At 42.8% G+C, this 24,990-nt stretch overlaps 1 protein-coding gene across 1 annotated transcript in view; it reads right to left on the bottom strand.

Annotated features, from left to right (window-relative positions):
• The window catches only part of celsr2 (cadherin, EGF LAG seven-pass G-type receptor 2), an 89,429-nt gene that overhangs the window by 43,431 nt on the left and 21,008 nt on the right, over positions 1-24,990 (bottom strand). The window contains 1 exon segment of the mRNA XM_039015348.1: positions 13,844-14,551. Within this exon segment, the coding sequence (XP_038871276.1) occupies positions 13,844-14,551 (708 nt within the window).

The raw sequence follows: 24,990 nt of genomic DNA, 5'->3' as shown, positions 1-24,990 counted from the left end.
CTTCAGGTAACTGAAACGTATGGTCTCCTCTCCTAAATGAAACAGAATGGTAGGGTCCTCATATTGGCACAGTCTCTGCTGAAGGCATAGAGGAAGGGTGTTAAGAGAACTCAACACTGGGTCGACACACTCAACAGGGCTTATTTAACAGCAAACATACTGTGAGTCTGCTGTGAGGATACACTTGACATGTACACTGAGTGTACAAAACATTAAAGACACCTTCCTAATACTGAGTTGGATTTAAAAAGGTGAAATCAATAAGGGATCAGCTTTCACCTGGATTCACCTGGTCAGTCTGTCATGGAAAGAGCAGGTGTCCTTAATGTGTTGTACACTCAGTATAAATCAGGTCCATGTAGAAAACTATTCTATATCTCATCCACTGATTCCACTCACTCCACTAGTAGTGAAGGTGACAGAGTGGCATAATTTTGATCCTACTGGTGAAACCCATCATATTATAGCCCAGGTGATGCACCTGGACCAGACAACAGGCTAACAGGAGGCAACAATGATGGGGCTGCTTTTAATAACTACCTAGATCAGAGGCGAGGGACTAAAACAGAGACATTCTGTGGGATGCATTGAATAAAGCACAAAACACAATCTTTGATCACAATCCGATTGCTGCCCATTCAGAGCCTGCAGCAGCCGTCGGGGTAATTTTGAAAAGTGTCCATGAGGCATTCCTACATGCTTTGATCTTTGAGTTGATTAATACGACTTCAAACACTGAATTATAAAGCTCTCAGCATGTTTGTACTGTTGGCTACTGAGTAAGTACACAACATACAAAATTGCTTGATCAAAGAAAAACAGTATGCCACAACAGCCTTGTTCTGTGGAGCCTCTTTTCATGTGGGGCAGAGTGTTTCATATGGGGCAGAGTGTGTTTTGCAATACACTATATATACAAAAGTATGTGGACACCCCTTCAAATGAGTGGATTCAGCTATTTCAGCCACACCCGTTGCTGACAGGTGTGTAAAATCGAGCACACAGCCATGCAAACTACATAGACAAATGTTGGTAGTAGAATGTCCATACTGAAGAGCTCTGTGACTTTCAACGTGGCACCATCATAGGATGCCACCTTTCCAAAAAGATAGTTTGTCAAATTTCTACCCTGCTAGAGCTGCCCTGGTCAACTGTAAGTGCTGTTATTGTGAAGTGGAAATGTCTAGAAGTTTCATCAAATGGGTTTCCATGGCCAAGCAGCAGAACAAAAGCCTAAGATCAACATGCGCAATGCCAAGCGACGGCTGGAGTGGTGTAAAGCTCACCGCCATTGGACTCTGGAGCTGTGGAAAGGCGTTCTCTGGAGTGATGAATCACATTTCACTACCTGGCAGTCTGATGGACAAATCTGGGTTTGGCGGATGCCAGGAGAACGCTACCTGCCCCAATGCATAGTGCCAACTGTAAAGTTTGGTGGAGGAGGAATAATGGTCTGGGGCTGTTTTTCATGGTTCGGGCCCCTTAGTTCCAGTGATGGGAAATCTTAGAGCTACAGCATACAATGACATTGTAGACAATTCTGTTCTTCCAACTTTGTGGCAACAGTTTGGGGAAGGCCCTTTCCTGTTTCAGCATGACAATGCCCCCATGCACAAAGTGAGGTCCATACAGAAATGGTTTGTAGAAATCGGTGTGGAAAAACTTTATTGGCCTGCAAAAAGCCCCGACCTCAACTCCATCGAACACCTTTGGGATTAATTGGAACACTGACTGCGAGCCAGGCTTAATCGCCCAACATCAGTGCCCAACCTTACTAATGCTCGTGGCTGAATGGAAGCAAGTCCTGCAACAATGTTCCAACATCTATGGAAAGCATTCCTAGAAGAGTGGAGGCTGTTATAGCAGAAAAGAGGGGGACCAACTCCATATTATTGCCCATGATTTTGGAATGAGATGTTCGATAAGCAGGTGTTCACATACATTTGGCCATGTAGTGTAGTTCACAGTGCAGTATGAAACACTGTAAATGTAGAGGCTAAAAGTAGTTTTTTTATTTTACTAGGCAAGTCAGTTAAAAACAAATTCTTATTTACAATGACGGCTTACCAAAAGGCAAAAGGCCTCCTGCGGGGATGGGGGCTGGGATAAAAAAAAAATATATAGGACAAAACACACATCACGACAAGAGAGACAACACTACATAAAGAGAGACCTAAGACGACAACATAGCATGGCAGCAACTCAACATGACAACAACATGGTAGCAACACAACATGGTAGCAGCACAAAACATCGTACAAACATTATTGGGCACAGACAACAGCACCAAGGAGACGACAATACATCACACGAAGCAGCCACAACTGTCAGTAAGTGTCCATGATTGAGTCTTTGAATGAAGAGATGGAGATAAAAGTGTCCAGTTTGGAGTCTCTGGGTTCGCGCCCAGGCTCTGTCGCAGCCGGCCGCGACCGGGAGGTCCGTGGGGCGACGCACAATTGGCCTAGCGTCGTCCGGGTTAGGGAGGGTTTGGCCGGTAGGGATATCCTTGTCTCATCGCGCTCCAGCGACTCCTGTGGCGGGCCGGACGCAGTGTGCGCTAACCAAGGGAGCCAGGTGCACGGTGTTTCCTCCGACACATTGGTGCGGCTGGCTTTCGGGTTGGAGGCACGCTGTGTTAAGAAGCAGTGCGGCTTGGTTGGATTGTGCTTCGGAGGACGCATGGCTTTCGACCTTCGTCTCTCCCGAGCCCGTACGGGAATTGTAGCGATGAGATAAGATAGTAATTACTAGCGATTGGATACCACGAAAATTGGGGAGAAAAGGGGGTAAAAAATGTTTTTTTTCTAAGTGTCCAGTTTGAGTGTTTTTTGCAGCTCGTTCCAGTCGCTAGCTGCAGCGAACTGAAAAGAGGAGCGACGCAGGGATGTGTGTGCTTTGGGGACCTTTAACAGAATGTGTTTGGCAGAACGGGTGTTGTATGTGGAGGATGAGGGCTGCAGTAGGTATCTCAGATAGGTGGGAGTGAGGCCTAAGAGGGTATTATAAATAAGCATCAACCAGTGGGTCTTGCGACTGGATGACCAGTTTACAGCGGAGTATAGAGTGCAGTGATGTGTCCTATAAGGAGCATTGGTGGCAAATCTGATGGCCGAATAGTAAAGAACATCTAGCCACTCGAGAGTACCCGCCGATCTATAAATAACATATCCGTAATCTAGCATGGGTTGGATGGTCATCTGAATCACGGTTAGTTTGGCAGCTGGGGTCAAAGAGGAGCGATTACGATAGAGGAAACCAAATCTAGATTTAACCTTAGCCTGTATATTTGATATGTGCTGAGAGAATGACAGTGTACAGTCGAGCCATGCTTCCAAGTACAATGTATGAGGTGATTACCTCAAGCTCTAAACTCTCAGAAGTAGTAACCACATGACCTTTGTTTTGGAGGTGTTCAGAACAAGGTTAAGGCCAGAGAAAGCTTGTTGGACACTAAAAAAGCTTTGTTCTAGAGCGTTTAACACAAAATCCGGGGAGGGGCCAGTTTAGTATAAGACCATAATCTGCATATAAAATTTGAGAGCTTTCTACTGCCTGAGCTATGTTGTTGATGTAAATTGAGAAGTGCGTGGGGCCTAGGATTGAGACAGATATTTTTTTGGGGTCAAGTTTAGGGAGCTCCTTTTGCACCTCGGACTCAGTGACCACCGGCAGGGAGAAACTTTGTAGCGGGGCAGAGGAAAAGAGGGAGGAGCATCGGGTCTAATCACATTAGAAGGGGTGGGAGATGAGGTAATGTTGGACGGGCAAGGAGGCATGGCTGAGTCAAATAGGAATCCTTACTTAATGAAGTGGTGATTGAAGAGCTCAGCCATGTGCTCCTTGTCAGTAACAACCACATCATCAACATTAAGGGACATGTGAGGAGGAGGGTTTATTGTCCATTTCTTTAACCGTTTTCCAGAACTTCTTGGGGTTAGACCCACAGAGAGAACTGCTCCTTAAAGTAACTTACTTTGGCCTTCTGGATAGCCTGAGTGCACTTATTTCTCATTTGCCTGAACGAGAGCCAGTCAGCCTGAGTATGCATGTGCCAAGCCTTTCACCAAATGGAAATCTTGAGGTGGAGTAACTCTGCCAAACATTTAACCTTTATTTAACCAGGTAAGTCATTGAGAACACATTCTCTTTTACAGTCTCCCGGGTGGCGCAGTGGTCTAGGGCACTGCATCGCAGTGCTAGCTGCGCCACCAGAGTCTCTGGGTTCGCGCCCAGGCTGGGCTGGGTTCGCGCCCAGGCTCTGTCGCAGCCGGCCGCAACCGGGAGGTCCGTGGGGCGACGCACAATTGGCATAGCGTCGTCCGGGTTAGGGAGGGTTTGGCCGGTAGGGATATCCTTGTCTCAGTATGTAAAAATGTAATAAAATGTATGCACTCTACTGTAAGTCGCTCTGGATAAGAGCGTCTGCTAAATGACTAAAATGTAATGTAAAATGTACAATAACGACCTGTATGTATGCGATAGTGATGCACAGGTCAGCTGTTTGTTCACCCGCACACAAACACAATTGCTAATAACCCATCTGTAACCGCCGGACTATGAGGCCCGCACCCGATAGGCATATGTTGTTTCGGCATATCCTTTCCGACATCTTGGAATGCTATTTCTTAGTCAAGATGCAGCTTCTCTTCTGTCATTACTTATTGCCCCTTGCTCACCAGAATAACATCATAAATTGATAGTATGAACCCTTCAATCTAGTTGACATAGGTAAAGTTTGTTTTCCTTTACTCTTCCATTTCTGTTCCTCTCACGCAGCAAAGACATTTAGGGACCACGGAGAAAATGCAATAACCCCCAAAATGGGAAAGATTTTCCAAGCAAAATTAACATCAGTTTGACCGGTTATAAGGAAATTTAAAAATCTGTTAAAACGACCCAACATGTTTTTGATACTCAGTACTTTGTTGAAGCACCTTTGGCTGTGATTACAGCCTCGAGTCTTCTTGGGTATGACGCTACAAGCTTGGCACACCTGTAATTGGAGAGTTTCTCCCATTCTTCTCTGCAGATCCTCTCAAGCTCTGTCAGGTTGGATTGGGAGCGTCGCTGCACAGCCATTTTCAGGTCTCTCCAGAGATGTTTGATCGGGTTCAAGTCCAGGCTCTGGCTGGGCCACTCAAGGACATTCAGAGACTTGTCCCGAAGCCACTCCTGCGTTGTCTTGGCTGTGTGCTTAGGGTCGTTGTCCTGTTGGAAGGTGAACCTTCGCCCCAGTCTGAGGTCCTGAGCGCTCTGGAGCAGGTTTTCATCAAGGATCTCTGTACTTTGCTCTGTTCATCTTTCCCTCGATCCTGACTAGTCTCCCAGTCCCTGCTGCTGAAAAACATGCCCACAGCATGATTCTGCCACCACCATACTTCACAGTTGAGATGGTATAGGCCAGGTGATGAATGGTGCCTGGTTTCCTCCAGACGTGACGCTTGCAATTCAGGCCAAAGAGTTCGATCTTGATTTTATCAGACCAGAGAATCTTGTTTCTCATGGTCTGAGAGTCCTTTAGGTGCCTTTTGGCAAACGCCAAGCGGGCTGTCATGTGCCTTTTACTGAGGAGTGGCTTGCGTCTGGCCACTCTACAATAAAGGCCTGATTGGTGGAGTGCTGCAGAGATGGTTGTCCTTTTGGAAAGTTCTCCCATCTCTACAGAGGAACTCTGGAGCCCTGTCAGAGTGACCATCGGGTTCTTGATCAACCTCCCTGACCAAGACCCTTCTCCCCCGATTGCTCAGTTTGGCCGGGCGGCCGGCTCTAGATAGAGTTTTGGTGGTTCCAAACTTCTTCTATTTAAGAATGATGGAGGCCACTGTGTTCTTGGGGACTTTCAATACTGCAGACATTTTTTTGTACCCTTCCTCAGATCTGTGCCTCTAAACAATCCTGTCTCAGAGCTCTATGGACAATTCCTTCGACTTCATGGCTTGGTATTTTCTCTGACATGCACTGTCAACTGTGGGACCTTATATAAACAGGTGTGTGCCTTGCCAAATCATGCCCAATCCATTGAATTTATCACAGGTGGACTCCAATCAAGTTGTAGAAACATCTCAAGGATGATCAATGGAAATAGGATGCACTTGTGCTCAATTTCGAGTCTCATAGTAAAGGGTCTGAATACTAATGTAAATAAGGTATATATTTCATTTTTTCTAAAAACATGTTTTCGCTTTGTCATTATGGGGTAGTGTGTAGATTGATGAATAAGGCTATAAAGTAACAAAATGTGGAAAAAGTCAAAGAGTCTGAATACTTTCCGAATGCACTGTATAACAGCGATGCGTTCTGCTAGAAACAAGCTGTAAAATACCCGGGAAAGACGTGCCTCCGATGCATATGGGAATATCATTGTTTAGCTTTTTTGATATTCAGAGGCTGAGCTAAAACCTTCTATAGTTGAGGAGACAATGTTTTTTACTTTGGAAGTAAACTCATTCCCTAACGACAGATAAAACTAATGAAAGAATAACCTCAATGTAGGCTATAGATATGAATTGCACAAGAAACAAGAATGATACATTTACGTTTTAATTATGTATTATTTTATTATTATTATTATATATATTATTCTTTATTTAACCCGCTTGATCCCCACTCTCTTATCATTCACACAATATTTCATGACCCTAAACCCACCTACGGGGACTGCGGGTTATGAGTTAACCCGCGCATCATTAGAATGCAAGTGTTTTCTGTCCATTTGTTCTGTTTCCAGACTGAGTCAGCCAGACTTAATCATTCGCTCTGCCCTTCACAACGTGAGTAAATTGGATGGCTGCTCTGATCTGTTATTTTTCTCGCTTCCATCATACTGCCATCTGGACCCGCCCACGGAACCCAACACACACACACACACACCCACATGGAGCAGGCAATTCAGCATCTACACACACTCCCTCTGACACACACACACCCAAACACAACTCCCTCAAACACGCACACCAGCCAATTGAGCCCACACACACTCTCGGCACAGCGGGACAGTGTCAAATCCAACTGTCAGTCATGTTGAACAGCAGGAGCTATAGATTCCATCCAGGACAAACCCATCAACCCAGCCCTGTCTTGGAGAGGAGACAGGTTGACTGCTCTCTCAGCCTTGTTTCAGCAAATATTAGAGCAAGCCTGAAAGCGTGATACATACGTCATAAATCATCAGCTAACACAAGTGTACTGTATGTCTGGATCATATTAATACTCCTATTACCCGGCAGGCAGGCTTGGTAGATTGAGTTGAACTGAGCTGGCCCGTACAGGCGGTACAGTCCTGATCTAAGTGCAATTGATGAGGATCCCTCTGCTCCTCCTACACCTGACTCACAAGACACACACCACGAACCATCGTCCTCCACAGTTCAGCTTTCACACATCCACAGTGGTACATGAGAAAGAATGCTGCTCATCCTGAACCTCAGTGACTAAGCCTACACAGTCAATCACTCACACATACCCACTCACTAGCACAACATATTATGGTCACCCACACTTGTGTGACCAAGTCTTGCCAAGATTTGAACCATAGAACAGAGTATGGTTGTAAACTGTACACAGAGTTTACTTAATTGCGCTAACCCACTGTCCTAGTAGAAGTATTAACACTGATGTACTTGTATATACAGTGGGGAGAACAAGTATTTGATACACTGCCGATTTTGCAGGTTTTCCTACTTACAAAGCATGTAGAGGTCTGTAATTTTTATCATAGGTACACTTCAACTGTGAGAGACGGAATCTAAAAAAAATCAAGAAAATCACATTGTATGATTTTTAAGTAATTAATTTGCATTTTATTGCATGACACAAGTATTTGATACATCAGAAAAGCAGAACTTAATATTTGGTACAGACACCTTTGTTTGCAATTACAGAGATCATACATTTCCTGTAGTTCTTGACCAGGTTTGCACATACTGCAGCAGGGATTTTGGCCCACTCCTCCATACAGACCTTCTCCAGATCCTTCAGGTTTCGGGGCTGTCGCTGGGCAATACGGACTTTCAGCTCCCTCCAAAGATTTTCTATTGGGTTCAGGTCTGGAGACTGGCTAGGCCACTCCAGGACCTTGAGATGCTTCTTACGGAGCCACTCCTTAGTTGCCCTGGCTGTGTGTTTCGGGTCGTTGTCATGCTGGAAGACCCAGCCACGACCCATCTTCAATGCTCTTACTGAGGGAAGGAGGTTGTTGGCCAAGATCTCGCGATACATGGCCCCATCCATCCTCCCCTCAATACGGTGCAGTCGTCCTGTCCCCTTTGCAGAAAAGCATCCCCAAAGAATGATGTTTCCACCTCCATGCTTCACGGTTGGGATGGTGTTCTTGGGGTTGTACTCATCCTTCTTCTTCCTCCAAACACGGAGTGGAGTTTAGACCAAAAAACTCTATTTTTGTCTCATCAGACCACATGACCTTCTCCCATTCCTCCTCTGGATCATCCAGATGGTCATTGGCAAACTTCAGACGGGCCTGGACATGCGCTGGCTTGAGCAGGGGGACCTTGCGTACGCTGCAAGGATTTTTAATCCATGATGGCGTAGTGTGTTACTAATGGTTTTCTTTGAGACTGTGGTCCCAGCTCTCTTCAGGTCATTGACCAGGTCCTGCCGTGTAGTTCTGGGCTGATCTCTCACCTTCCTCATGATCATTGATGCCCCATGAGGTGAGATCTTGCATGGAGCCCCAGACCGAGGGTGATTGACCGTCATCTTGAACTTCTTCCATTTTCTAATAATTGCGCCAACAGTTGTTGCCTTCTCACCAAGCTGCTTGCCTATTGTCCTGTAGCCCATCCCAGCCTTGTGCAGGTCTACAATTTTATCCCTGATGTCCTTACACAGCTCTCTGGTCTTGGCCATTGTGGAGAGGTTGGAGTCTGTTTGATTGAGTGTGTGGACAGGTGTCTTTTATACAGGTAACGAGTTCAAACAGGTGCAGTTAATACAGGTAAAGAGTGGAGAACAGGAGGGCTTCTTAACCTGTTGAGGACAGAGGGCGCTGTTTTCACTTTGGGGGAAAATCGTGCCCAATTTAAACGGCCTCGTACTCAATTCTTGCTCGTACAATATGCATATTATTATTACTATTGGATAGAAAACACTCTCTAGTTTCTAAAACCGTTTGAATTATATCTGTGAGTAAAACAGAACTCATTTTGCAGCAAACTTCCTGACAGGAAGTGGAAAATCTGAAATCAATGCACTGTTCTAGGGCCTGCCTATTAATGTCCTTGATATTTATTAGAATACATGCACTTCATACGTCTTCCACTAGATGTCGACAAGCAGTGAGAGAAGAAATGGAGTGTGTAACTTGATCTGGGGTCGAATAATAGCTCTCGGCATGACGTGTCACCAGTTTCCTGTTTTCTGGAGAGCGCGTGAAGGGACCTGGTATTGCCTTCTGTAAAGCTGTCGTTATGGACGACTAATATCTCCGGCTTTCATTTTATTTGATACATGTGACAATATCATCGTAAAGTATGTTTTTTCAATATAGTTTTATTAGATTATTGAAATTTATTCGGGACGTTAGGCGTGTTGCGTTGTGTGCCTTTGTTCAGGAAGGAGAGCTTAGCGCCACTTTGCTAGCTTTCCGTGCTAATTGACTGGAGAAGAGGACATTCTAAATCCAAACAATGATTGTTCCCGACAAAGGACCCCTTGTACAACATTCTGATGAAAGATCATCAAAAGTAGGACCCATTTTATGATGCTATTTCATATATCTGTCGAACATGTGAAATAGTCGTTTGCGCCTTGAGTTTGGGCACTCTCTCGCTATACCTAAGCTGGATGTCGTAATGAAGTTATTTTTAGAATTCTAACACGGAGATTGCATTAAGAACTAGTGTATCTATAATTTCCTATACAACATGTATTTTCTAGTAACGTTTATGAATAGTTATTTGGTCAGAATAGTTGAGTGTCATAAAAATATACGCACATTCTGGGAAAAAGATGCTACGTTAGCACAATGTATAACCACTGATTTCAGCTCTAAATATGCACATTTTCAAACAAAACATAAGTGTATGTATAACCTGATGTTATAGGACTGTCATCTGATGAAGGTTTATGAAGGTTAGTGAAAATTAATATCTTTTGCTGGTTTATTCCCTATCGCTAACGTGCCTATTGCTATCGCTAACGTGCCTTGATGAATGAATGCGGTAGTGTGGTAGGCTATTGTAGTAAGCTAATATAATGCTATATTGTGTTTTCGCTGTAAAACACTTAAAAAATCGGAAATATTGGCTGGATTCACAAGATGTTTGTCTTTAATTTGCTGTACACCATCGATTTTTCAGAAATGTTTTATGATGAGTATTTAGGTATTTGACGTTGGTGTCTGTAATTACTCTGGCTGCTTCGGTTCTATTTCTGACGGTAGCTGTGATGGTAGCTGCAATGTAAAACTGATTTATACCTCAAATATGCACATTTCTCGAACAAAACATAGATTTATTGTATAACATGTTATAAGACTGTCATCTGATGAAGTTGTTTCTTGGTTAGTTTGGTTGGTTCTTGGTTAGTTAGGTTGGCTTTGTGCATGCTACCTGTGCTGTGAAAAATGTCTGTCCTTTTTTGTATTTGGTGGTGAGCTAACATAAATATATGTGGTGTTTTCGCTGTAAAACATTTAAAAAATCGGACATGTTGACTGGGTTCACAAGATGTGTATCTTTCATTTGCTGTATTGGACTTGTTAATGTGTGAAAGTTAAATATTTCTAAAAAATATCTTTTGAATTTCGCGCTCTGCCTTTTCCGTGGAATGTGGGAGGAGTTCCGCTAGCGGAACGCCAGAGCCAGACAGGTTAAAGAAAAACTAACAGGTCTGTGAGAGCCAGAATTCTTACTGGTTGGTAGGTGATCAAATACTTATGTCATGCAATAAAATGCAAATGAATTACTTAAAAATCATACAATGTGATTTTCTGTAATTTTGTTTTAGATTCCATCTCTCACAGTTGAAGTGTACCTATGATAAAAATTACAGACCTCTACATGCTTTGTAAGTAGGAAAACCTGCCAAATCGTCAGTGTATCAAATACTTGTTCTCCCCACTGTATATATAACCTATTTTCTCTGTATATATCAACGATGTAGTTCTTGCTGTGGGTGATTCCTTGATCCACCTCTACGCAGACGACACCATTCTGTATACATCTGGCCCTTCTTTGGATACTGTGTTAACAAACCTCCAAATGAGCTTCAATGCCATACAACACTCCTTCCGTGGCCTCCAACTCCTCTTAAACGCTGGTAAAACTAAACGCATGCTTTTCAACCGATCGCTGCCCGCCCAACTAGCATCACTACTCTGGACAGTTCTGACTTAGAATACGTGGACAACTACAAATACCTAGGTGTCGGACTAGACTGTAAACTCTCCTTCTAGACTCATATTAAGCATCTCCAATCCAAAATTAAATCTAGAATCGGTTCCCTATTTCGCAGCAAAGCCTCCTTCACTCACGCTGCCAAACTTACCCTCGTAAAACTGACCATCCTAATGATCCTCGACTTCGGCGATGTCATTTACAAAATAGCCTCCAACACTCTACTCAGCAAACTGGATGCAGTCTATCACAGTGCCATCCGTTTTGTCACCAAAGCCCCATATACTACCCACCACTGCGACCTGTATGCTCTCGTCGGCTGGCCCTCACTACATATTCGTCGCCAGACCCACTGGCTCCAGGTGATCTATAAGTCTTTTCTAGGTAAAGCTCCGCCGTATCTCAGCTCACTGGTCACCATAGCAACACCCACCCATAGCACGTGCTCCTGCTGGTATATCTCACTGGTCATCCCCAAAGCCAACACCTCCTTTGGCCGCCTTTCCTTCCAGTTCTCTGCTGCCAATGACTGGAACGAATCGAGAAAAAAAAAAATAATAATCGCTGAAGTTGGAGACTTATATCTCCCTCACTAACTTTAAGCATCAGCTATCTGAGCAGCTCACCGATCGCTGCAGCTGTACACAGCCCATCTATAAATAGCTCATCCAACTACCTACCTCCTCCCCATATTGTTTTTATTTACTTTTGTTGTTGCTCTTTTGCACACCAGTATTTCTACTTGCACATCATCATCTGCACATCTATCACTCCAGTGTTAATTTGCTAAACTGTAATTACTTCGCTACTATGGCCTATTTATGCCATTTGCACACACTGTATATAGATTTTTCTATTGTGTTATTGACTGTAGTTTTGTTTATTCCATGTGTAACTCTGTGTTGTTGTTTTTTGTCGCACTGCTTTGCTTTATCTTGGCCAGGTCGCAGTTGTAAATGAGAACTTGTTCTCAACTGGCCTACCTGGTTAAATAAAGGTGAAATGAAAAAATTATATTAAAAATGAAAAAGGATACCAGAAACGATTAATCCATCTCTATAGAAAGGAGCGAGAATCCAACCATATTTCATGCTTTTATCTAACTAGAGCAGCAGTTAACTTCAAAGAACATACTGTATGTACCATAGGGAGAGAGCAGGGCTCGGGTGAAATTAAATTAACTTTCATTCAACCCCACAACCCTTTGATAAACAGAGGGCAAAGACTCTGGTATTTGTTCATATTAGCATATGTTCATTCCCTTCCCTTTCTCTCCATTCTACAACTCTCCCCCGAAGCAGAGAAAGCAGATCCTCTGATATTTTCAGGATATGACAATATTTAGCGCAGTGTATGCATAATCTTTCCTCCCTAAATGTGCTTTAAGTGTAAAAAAAGAAGACTTTAAAAGCGAACCCATTTGAGATGGGGACTGAGATAGTAATGAATAACAGAGTACCGCCATCTTCAAAAATGGAAGCTTTTAAAAGTTCTTCCTTTCCACCATTCCTCAGAGCCCACCGCCTTTACACAGTATGTTTAGTTACATTTTATCCATCCCAGCTATTTTTTTTACCAGGGGGCATTGTTACAGGCAGGAGACACTCTCCCTCTTTCAATCTGTAGCCATCCATAATTCAGCACCTCCTTCCATTATTCCTCTCAGAGCTACTCTGCTGCTGACCGGCCAAATTGCTATTGTTTTCCCCATTCAGAGACACTCATCACTGTAATGCTACAAGATAGACCCCAGGAAGGCAATCCCACACTCTGGTGCACCATGGACCTGGTTATTCTTCATAGCGCTCACATTGTAAGACCCTGTTAGCCCAACCAAGACAGAATGTGATCCAGACTTCCTCCCACACACACTTCCTTTATGCAAGTTCATAATCTCTCATTGATCCCTGCTGGATTGAGATGTATTTTTTTTTATTTTTTTTAACTTGTCATCTCACACACAGACTGCCCTTTTCATTCTCTCAGACAGACAATGGGGAAGGGTAAGAAGTATGAACAGTTAACAGGCTGGCTCATGTTTAATGTAGTCCCGCCTCATTGGTCCAGGGATTATTAAAATCAATAAGTCATCACACTGCCTTTGTCCAGCTGAACAGGTGTCATCACTGTATAGGCCCTTAGCCAGGCTGTAACATGTCAATACATAGACCGGAGGGTAGGACGGAATGAATTAATGAAATAATTAATTAACAAGATTGATTACATCCATAGAATTTCCAATGGGACATTAGACATTAAAATGTACTTTATGGCCACTTAGTGAGAATATGAAACAACATTATTCTTGCCGTTGTGTCTGACGGGTATGAGGCCATTCACTATAAATACAGGACATGCTGCACACATATCCAAATCTTCTTTTGGGTTTTTATAATGGTTTGCTTTTTGTGACACGTACGTCATCTACGAAGTGAAATATCTTCATTTATAATTCAACATCATATCAAGAGAGAGAGGTCATTTACCTGTATAGTTATTGAGGCACTCGCAGGTGTAGCCTCCCTCTCTGCTGCGACACAGGCCGTGGGTTCCACAGGGTTTGGAGTAGCACAGGTCGATCTCTGTCTCGCAGTAGTCTCCTGTGAAGCCGGTGGGGCAGCGGCAGCGCAGCCCGGCGATGGGGTGGATGGGTCGGAAAAGGATGGTGTCAGACGCCACGAATGGCGCCAGGCTGTCAAACTTCAGCACGGACACACACTTCATGTAGTTCTCGCAGGGCTCTCTCAGGCAGATGTTGTCATCGAAGGGCAGCACCTGCTGGGAGGAGATGTGGGCCAGCAGACTGCGGTTCAGGTACAACCTCTCCTGTAGCTCCTCAGAACCAAAGTACTCTGCCGCTCCATTGGCCCCTGCTGTCCCTCTGTCCACTCGTCCGTCCCCCCGGGACCCCTCTCCTCCCCCACGCGGGCCCTCCCTGGGCACGGCCACAGACAGGCTGACATTGAGGATCCGGGCGCTGACGTCTGTGTCATCCTGGATGTTGAACACTACGACGTCCTCGCGGTCTGCTGACAGAACGCAGGCCACGCCCTCCAAGAACTGGGCCAATAGCAGGGACAGGAAGTGCTCCTGGGAGGTGTTGGCCAATCGCAGCGTGATGCTGTTGGAGAGCATTTCGTCTGTGATGATGGTGACCTGGAGCAGACACTGGGCCGACACGAAGTGGATCCCATCTGACAGGAGAGGAAGAGGAGAGACGCAGTATTAATGCTTCAAAATCTGGATTTACATCACATACATTACTTACAGTGCCTTCAGAAAGTTCTCACAACCCTTGACATTTCCTGAATTTAAAATGAATTAAATTTAGATATTTTGTCACACCACACACACACATACGTCAAAGTGGAATTATGTATTTCAACATTTTTACAAATTAATTTAAAGAATGAAAAGCTGAAACGTCTTGAGTCAATAAGTATTCAACCCCTTTGGTATGGCAAGCCTAAATAAGTTGTCTAAATAAGCTTAATAAGTCACATAAGTTGCATGGACTCACTGTGTGCAATAAGTGATGCAGCCACCACAGAGTTAAAAGAAGCAAGACTGTACAGAATACAAATATTCCAAAAACATGCATCCTGTTTGCAATAAGGCACTAAAGTAATACTGCAAAAAAACACGATAACGCAATTAACATTTTGTCCTGAATACAAAATGTTATGTTTGGCACAAATCCAATACAACACACTACTGAGGACCACTCTCCATATTTTCAAGCTGCCTCATGTTATGGGTATGCTTGTAATAATGGGTATGGTTATGCTTGTAATAAATGGAATGGAGCTCAGCACAGGCAAAGTCCTAGAGGAAAACCTGGTTCAGTCTGCTTTCCACCAGATACTGGGAGATAAACATATCTTTCAGCAGGACAATAATCTAAAACACACAAGGTCAAATACACACCGAATTTTCCCCAAGTGGCCAAGATACAGTTGCCTTAAATCTACTTGAAAATCTAGGGCAAGACTTGAAAATGATTGTCTAGCAATGATCAGCAATCAATGACAGAACCTGAAGAATTATGAAAATAATAAAAATGGGCAAATGTTGCACAATCCAGGTGTGGAACGCTCTTAGAGACTTAGCCAGAAAGACTCACAGCTGTAATCGCTGCCAAAGGTGCTTCTACAAAGTATTGACTCAGTGGTGTGAGATATTTCTGTATTTAATTTTCAATACATTTGCAAACATGTTTTCACTGTCATTATGGGGTATTGTGTGTAAATGGGTGTTATTATTTTTTTAATCCATTTTGAATTCAGGCTGTAACAACAAAATGTGGAATAAATCAATGGGTATGAATACTTTCTGAAGGAACTGTATGTCTACTCATAACCCCATAATGAAAGACACAACGTTTCACAATAACATAGTGCCTAGAATTCTCCTTGACTGATCACCATTCTCTAATAGCTACCCTTTATGCATGTATTCACAATGCAGACATCCATCTCCCTGTATCCAAAGGGTTACATACTTCAAACCATATTGAGTGATTCTTTTAGTAAGCTGATTTGCAAAACTCATTCCTCTTCCTGAAAACCACACTGGCAACACAGGGGAAAACTGCTTATCAGCAAACAGCTTGAGAAGTTCTGGTTGGGACACTCAAATGACTGCCCAGCGAAGAGTGAAATTATAATGAAAAGAACCCATACAGACTCATCATCAGAAATAACAAGAAACAAAAAAGTGGAGTAACAGCTTTGAAAACAGACATGGGCTGAACCTGAACCATATCCCAGTTAGCCATAACCTAGATCTCCATTAAAAATAGATTCCTTCAGTCTGCAAATATATTCAAAGAGCAAAACTACATACAGTGCCTTCAGAAACTATTACTAACAAAATTGATTAAATATATTTATTTCTCACCCAGCTACACACAATACCCCATAATGACAAAGTGAAAACATGTTTTTAGACATTTTTGCAAATTTATTGAAAATGAAATACAGAAATCCCATTTACATAAGTATTCACACCCAAGTCAATAGTTTGTAGAAGCAGCGTTGGCAGAGATTACAGCTGTGAGTGTTTCTGGGTAAATCTCTAAGAGCTTTCCACACCTGGATTGTGCAACATTTGCCCATTATTCTTTTCAAAATTCTTCAAGCTCTGTCAAATTGTTTTTTGATCATTGTTAGACAACCATTTTCAGGTCTTGCCATAGATTTTCAATTATATTTGAGCAAAAACTATAACTCGGCCACTTAGGAACATTCACGGTCTTCTTGGTAAGCAACTCCAGTGTAAATTTGGCCTTGTGTTTTAGGTTATCCTCCTGCTGAAAGGTGAATGCATCTCCCAGTGTTTGTTGCAAAGCAGACCAGGTTTTCCTCTAAGATTTTGCCTGATTTTGCCTAGCTCCGTTCCGTTTATTTTTTTATCCTGAAAAACTCCCCAGTCTTTAACGATTACAAGCATAGCTATAACACGATGCAGCCACCACTATGCTTGAAAATATGGAGTGGTACTCAGTAATGTGTAATTGACCCAAGCGTAACACTTTGTATTCAGGACAAAGGCTTAATTGCTTTGCCACATTTTTTGCAGTATTACTTTAGTGCCTTGTTGCAAACAGGATGCATGTTTTGGAATATTTTTATTCTGTACAGGCTTCCTTCTTTTCACTCTCTCAATGTTAGTATTGTGGAGTAACTACAATGTTGATCCATGCTCAGTTTTCTCCTATCACAGCCATTAAACTCCAACTGTTACAGGGGAGGTTTTACGGACACCTGATCCTAGACTAAATTGAAAAAGATTAAACCTGATCCTAGACTAAATTGCACTTTTAAACTGGACTAACAAATTGCATTTCTCAGACATAGTTTAAAATAATAGTTTGACTTGCCCTAGTCTAGATTTTAAAAGTTTGATTTTCAGAAGGACGGTTAGAGTTAATCTAGATCTAATTGGAGGCTTGAATAAAACCTGGCCAGAGGAAGGTTTAACTTCAGAATAATGATTGTTGGCCCCCAGGTTGACCTTGGCAATGGAGGAAAATTGATTACCTTGACTATTTCAATGATGATCAAAGTGAACCACCAAGGCCAGACAGAAGGGCGGTTATAGACAGGGTTAACCCACTGATGAAATCATTTTCTGTATGTAAATAGAAAATGCAGCTGATATTTGTTTGCTTGAGCCAAGAATTTCACCTGACTCTTTTCCGGGAAGGGCCATCCCTTCAAGTATTGATCACCTTGACGTATTTTGGCATCTGGAACCTTCCTAGTCCACAAAGTCTGCAATGCTATAGGTGAACTGAAAGACAATTACATCAAGTTCCCTAATGCTGCTGCCCAAGCCAACTACAAGATAGGGTTCAATGAATATTGGGACTTCCCTGGAGTCATTGGCTGTATAGATGGATGTCATATTCCCATCGTGTCCCTCTACAGCAGATGCTGAGGAGTACAGGAATCTTAAAAACGGGTTCTCAATAAATGTACAAAGTGTGCACACTCCCAATTTGCAGTTCTCCAACATTGTTGCACGTTGGAAAGGTGCAACTCATGACTCAAGGATTTTCCAAAACTCCTCTTTGTATGCTCAGCTTGAAGGAGGACAACATGGTGGAATCATACTTGGTTAGTGTGGGTATGCACAGACCAACTTCTTGTTCACCCCCTATCTTCATGCAATAGGACCTGAGCAACAACGGTACAACCAAGCTCATACCCGCACCAGAGGTGGAGCGCATGTTTGGAAGAGTTGTTTCCAATGTCTCAGAAACACATTGCGCTTTCAACCAAGAAGATACTGCATTGTCATAATTGCAACAGCAGTGCTTCACAATGACCTCAAACAGCATGGCTGCCCAGATCCTCACATTGAAACATGAGGATGACCCAGATGTTCCCATGGTTGAGGCAGACAGTGACAGAAATGGACAAGAGTTGACTGACAACATGACATATTCCCTGCATTACGGGGATGGCACGGGGATGGCACATCCTGAGTGAATCCTACCAATTGAGGATTGGAACGGTCTCCCATCTGAAGTGTCCAATATGTCACCCCTTCCAGGGGTTGCTGGCTCTTAATGATCCCGGTCAACAAGTCCCCCAGCTCATCTGTCTAAGGTCTTAACAGTCTTAAAATGCTCCCTACGAGCAACATCATATGTCTAAATTGACTTGTAAGTTTTTCCACAGGACCTTAGAAAGACAAGACAAAATAGAAATTATATTACTTATTATTTATGATATTATTTGTGTAACATTTCTGTCAAACAAATACATTTAGGCTCCACTGTGTTGTGTTACTCAAGAAAAATAACATTTCAAAGTGACTGATTTGTAAAAGTGTGCCAACCAATACAGTATCTTACCTGAAGTTGTTGTAGTGTTCTTTTATTAACTTTTCATTTGAGTTAAATTCATTACAAATGGTAGTCCAGGCATTCTTTTTCTTGTTTTCTGTTGATGAATCATGCTGTCTGTTCTTCATAATTGGGTGATTTGACACAATTCGCTTCAAGAGTTTTTTTTCAATGTCACTGAAATTCTTTTATCTTCGTCCATTGCTTGGTTTAGGTGACTTGCTCCAATTCCACACAATGCTTATGTATTAGTGTCCCATCCCTGGTTTTTGAAGCATCCTTAGTTCAGCACTAAGTGCACATCGTTAATCTAATCAGACTTCACACAGATTAACTGGTTAGTCCTTACCTTAGTCTAGAACTAATTAATCTGAAGTTAAGCAATGTCTTAGACGGCCATTTAAAAACAAATCTGGATTAATTTAATTAGAATTAGCCTAGTCCTGACTTTAATTAAAACTCTGTACGTGAAACCGCCCCTTAAAGTCACCATTGGCGTCGTGGTGAAAACCCTGAGCAGTTTCCTTCCTCTCCGGCAACGGAGTTAGGAAGGCTGGTTGTATCTTTGTAGTGACTGGGTGTGTTGATACACCATCCAAAGTGTCATTAAAAGGTCTTCTTTTTGTATTTTTACCCATCTACCAATAAGTGCCCTTCTTTGCGAGGCATTGGAAAATCTCCCTTGGCTTTGCTGTTGAATCTGTGTTTGAAATGTATTGCTCGACTAAGGGACCTTACAGATAATTATGTGTGTGGGGTACAGAGATGAGGTAGTCAATCAACAATCATGTAAAACACCATTATTGCACACAGAGTGAGTCCATGCAACTTATGTGACTTGTTAAGCAAACCTTTACTCCTGAAATTATTTAGGCTTGCCATAACAAAGGGGTTGAATAACTAGACTTAAGACATTTCAGCTTTTCATTTTAAATTTTTTATTAATATGTAAACATTTCAAAAAACATAATTCCACTTTGACATTATGGGGCAATGGGGTCAGTGACACATTTTTTAAATGTATTCCATTTTAAATTCAGGCGGTAACAACAAAATGTGGAAAATGTCAAGGGGTGTGAATACTTTCTGAAGGCACTGTAATGTATCCTGTTGTTCAGAACTCCCTGACAACATGAATTCAGGAATCATTATAAGTTACAGACAGACAATCAGGCCCTCTCCAATATCATCCAACCAGACATTTGTAAGGATCTGTTAGTAGACAATAAATTAATACAAAGTATTAGTGGTGTTAATGATGTTCTCTTTTACAGGATAATCCTGTCTAAATCGGTCTGGATCTCTTTACAGTTGATTACTTCCATATTTGGTTTGTGAAAATCAAACAATAAAGTTGTCAAAAAAACAAACCAATCCTATTCTTTCCTCAGTTCTCCATTCTATATGCAGCGGTGTGTTTAAGGTCACCAGAGGTTCTATTTGTAGCATGTCGTCTCTGCCCTGTAGGCACAAAACACACCTAATCAAATCAAACCTGTCGTGAAAACAAGCCCCAGTCTCTTCCGCCTCAATAGTAATCAATAGTCTCTTTGTCTGGGGGCTCAGGATATGGGCCAGGGAACAGAACCTCTCAGCTTAGCTCTGGTGGAGGAGGAGAAAACCCAACCAACCAGACAAACAGCCAGCAGCACTGTGGAAGCTACCGGATCCCAGGCTGGCACAAGGCATATTTAAACACCCGGCGCCACAATGACAGCGAGTGGGAAGAGTTAGAGAGGAGTAGAGAAGTGAGGAGCAGAAAGGAGGGAAAACTGAGCAGCATGTTTGACAGGGCTTAAATCTTTCTGCTCACAGTCAAGCCACTGCAGCACTGGAACCCTACAGGCCCAGAGCAGAGGGAACAAGAGCTGGAGGGAGCAGAGGGAACAGGAGCTGGAGGGAGGACTGGGAAGAAGGGACACTTCTCTCGCAGACACACGTCGGTGTGGTCTGTGCACACAGAAAGGAACTCGCAAATAAACAAATTGGTGAGGAGAATGTGTCAGAGGGACATTAAAAATGGAGAACAGTCAGATGCTTTGGAAAAGAGGGTCAAAGCTGTGCCAAGGAGGTTCAATTTAACATTTAATCCCAGATTCCTCTGGGGAGATGAAAGGGGTGCCTTGGTGCCTCTTCCACGCAAGCCTAGATGTGTAGATTGGTACACCTTGTATCAATCTTGAAATGGTAACTGCACAGTTAAACTGTCCAAGAGTTCAACTGAGCAAGCTTATACCACATCCTATCCTTCAAGTCAAATAGTGCCATCTTTATCATGACAGCACTGAGCAAATGCCAGAGAGATCAAAGTAATTCAGCCAACTCATCCTCACAAGTGGCAATACAAATCTTGACATTTACATCCTGAACCATATGTTACGTCAGTTAGAAGACCTTCTGCAGCTTTGATGAGTTACATAATTGGAAAAGGAGAACTTAATATTTTGGTTACGTGAGATAATTAGCCTACCTCAGTCTGTATTCTAGTTGCCTATATTCATTCAGAATTCCCTATGATAATATAAAGCAAGATGTGAACTCGAATAACGAGCCATGCATTTTAGGACTTTATTCGGCCATCATCACAGGCAGTCATGTAGCCACTGATTTTCAAAATGGCGAAAGAGACAGAAAAATAGGAAAACAGATCACATGAGAGAAGGTTATGCTACGTATCAGTAGAGCAGACATTCCCTTAATTATGTTCTCTGCCAAGTGGAATGCTTGGGCAGAGGTCTATGACAGGCAAGAGACTTGGAAACAGTATGCGAGGAGAATCTGCCCTTTAAACAAAACTAGACCGTCCTTCAAAGGGGTGCCTCTGTAGAGAAGGAAGCTCTGCTTTAGGAATGGGGGTTGTTGTTGGGAAAGGAGGGGGGGGGGGGGGGGGGCAAGGTGCCAGCTCTGGAGTGTGCCAGGAATGCTCTCAGCAGAGAAGTGAAGCCAGGGAGAGATTAAACACACACTGAGCCTGTATGAGCGCCAGGGCACCAAGTGTGTGTGTGCGTCAGGATTAAGACAACACAGCCCACCAGACTCTCAAAAGATTTAAGTGAGTGTACAGTATGTTAACTCCTCAGGGGTCGAGTTACCTGATAATGTTTCTGTAAAGCTAGCCCCTATTTATTTTTATTTTTTTGGAAAATGATTTAACCTATCTAACTAGGCCTAGTTACACCACATAACTATGTGATGTTGTCAAATAATGAAATCCTTTTCTAATAGTGACAATACCCCCATTCTGTTGTAACATAACATCACATGAAATCATGTTGTGTAACACACTCAGACCAATAATGAACAAATATATAAACGCAACAACTGAGTTACAGTTCATATGAGGAAATCAGTCAATTGAAATAAATTCTTTAGGCCCTAATCTATGGATTTCACATGACTGGGAGTACAGATATGCATCTGTTGGTCACAAATACTGTTAAAAAAAATGGGCCTCAGGATCTCATCACGGTATTTTTGTGAATTCAAATTGCCATTGATAAAATCGAATAGTGTTCGTTGTCCATAGCGTATGCCTGCCCATACCATAACCCCACCCATACCATAACCCCAACGTTGACATCAGTAAACTGCTCGCCCACACAACGCCATACACGCGGTCTGCGGGATGTACTGCCAAATTCTCTAAAACGGCTTATGGTAGAGAAATGAAAATTAAATTATCTGGTAATAGCTCTGGTGGCCATTCCTGCAGTCAGCTTTCCTATTGCACGCTCCCTCAACTTGAGACATCTGTGGCATTGTGTTGTGTTAAATTGAAGGAAAAAGGAAACCGCACACTGCTCTTGATAGTATCACCGATATTTAATAAGCTTACGTATCGGCCACACGGCCTTCGTAAAAGCTCTGACAAAGGTACTTAAGTTCATTAAATATCGGTGATACTATCAAGAGCAGTGTGCGGTTTCCTTTTTCCTTCAATTTGTTCAATTGTTGCCATGCACCTGCAAATAAGATTGCTCAGATGTGCGAGTGCCTTTTGAATATTGTGTTGTGTTACAAAACTGCACATTTTAGAGTGGCTTTTTCATTGTCCCCAGCACAAGGTGCACCTGTGTAATGAGCATGCCGTTTAATCAGCTTTTTGATTTGCCACACCTGTCAATTGGATGGATTATCTTGGCAAAGGAGAAATGCTCACTAACAGGGATGTAAACAAATGTGTGCACAAAATTTGAGCGAAATAAGGTTTTTGTGCGTAAGGAACATTTACGGGATCTTTTATTTCAGATCATGAATCATGGGACCAACACTTTACATGTTGCGTTTATTTTTGTTCAGTATAGATCAACCCTGGGAGAAGCTCTTAACATGACAGGCTGAGGGTTGGACAGCACTGGACCTCTAAACCTTATGGGAGATGTAGCCTATAACATGTATTCTACACATCTCTGTTTTAACTTCTGTACACTGGAATATGTCATCTGTAAAAAAAAGATACCATCCAGTCCCAAATCTGAACCTCTAGTTTTTTGTACCTAATCTTGATGTGCTTGCTACTGTAAATGTACAGTGTGTGGGCTTACACAGCAGAGAACATGTTCTCAGGCTGGGGGGGTTTGGGAGGCAGATACACCCCTTTCGTTCTCTAAAATATTAAGAGATCCTGTTTCCAACCATCCGGTGAATGTTCAATGGCATAGATTGACCTCTCTTTCCAACGTTACTAAAGATATATGTCACCACAAAACAATGAACAGGATAGAAAGGATTTGTATTTTCACTATCTGTAGCCAACCCCATAATGAAATCACAGTTTGGGTCAATTCCACTTGAGCTTAGCAGCAAGCAGGCAGTGACCAAACAAGCCTGGCACCAGGTTAGCTGCCAGAACCATGACAATTCAGGAAAATAATATGTCGAATTCAATTATCGAAGTGTAAGACATTACGCCCCGCCTAGCTACAAATGTTGACAGTTTAAGTTCCCTTGGTGAAATGCAGGTAAGGGGAAGTAGCAGAGCGAGAGCGCGAAACAGAGAGCACTTGAGATAAATACCAGAGAGAAGTGAAGAGAGAAGGTGAGAGAATAGGTGAGAAAGAGAGAACAGGGAGAGACCACACGGAAGCCCTTAAAGGAGTGCAACCGGGTTAGAGCTCCTTGTCCCAGATGCCCAACAAATGCCAATCAAGTCACAGCAGATGAGGATCATGTGGGCAGTAACCACAACACTGAGGAAAGAGACATCCCCTATAGCACAAGTCAGGACCACTGTCCCTTTACACCTCTGCCCCTATCCGCCTACAGGAAATGACTCTCCTAAGCAGCTGGGACTTTCCCCAGCTCTTCCTCAAAATATTTAAGACAGTTGTTTATTTCCCAATCCCCTGATAGGGTTAAATGTCTACATTTACAGTCCTTAGGTGAGGATGAGACACAGCTCTCAGCCTCCAGCTACTGTAGAGGTCAAACACTTAGCATTAAAGACACACTACCACAGCAGTACCATTAATCATCATCATCATCAATAGCTCCTTTCAACCTTGTTTCAAAGCAGCCATACATCACACTGCTGTCATTACATACAGTAGGAATGAGAGTATGAGCCAGGAAGGCATTACATTAAGGCTCGCACACATCAAACTAAAATGTGGATCTAGTGTTCGTCTGCCGATCGTTCAGCGTGCTGTGTTTAAGGGACCACCCGCTGTAGATGACTGCTGACATATTTCATGCAATTCTACATGTAAAATTGTCACGCACTCAGTTCGCAAATTACGTTGTGAGGTGTAAGGACTCTCAGCCAGCAAACGCCATTGGTGCGTCTCAGCCCTTACATGTGCTGATCTAGGGCAGAGTGATGTGGTGTCAAGCTGCAGATGTGTGTTCCAGTTGCGAAGTGTGCCATGGCAGAGCAGAGGGTACCTTGGGGTAAATGGGTAATGAGGTTGAGCAGAGCCACAGCCCGACATCATGGTTATTTTAAAACCAGCAGATAGAGTCAGTGCAGCATGCACTCCACTGACTGACTACATCAAAGCCACGGTCCCATTCCCAAGTTCTATAGAGTAAGGTCATAAATTAAAGATCTGCTCTGAGAGAAAAAAGGCTACAGGTATTCACACCCCCCAACAACAAACAAACAAAAATCGCAATCGGCAAGTTGTTCGGCTTCCGTTACGGCTGCTTGTTACTATCGAGGCGGCAGTTGCACTCAAATTCCCTGATGGAACTTGTTTTTGTACAATTTGAAAAAGGGGGGCACCATATAGAGTATATACACTGTTGTACAGATCGTCATTTCAAAAAGGCAAGTTATGT

This window comes from Salvelinus namaycush, chromosome 20 (assembly GCF_016432855.1).
Source record: "Salvelinus namaycush isolate Seneca chromosome 20, SaNama_1.0, whole genome shotgun sequence".
Classification (NCBI taxonomy): Eukaryota; Metazoa; Chordata; class Actinopteri; order Salmoniformes; family Salmonidae; genus Salvelinus; species Salvelinus namaycush.
The sequence above is the reverse complement of the archived record's forward strand: the minus strand, read 5'-3'. Positions and strand labels throughout refer to the sequence as shown.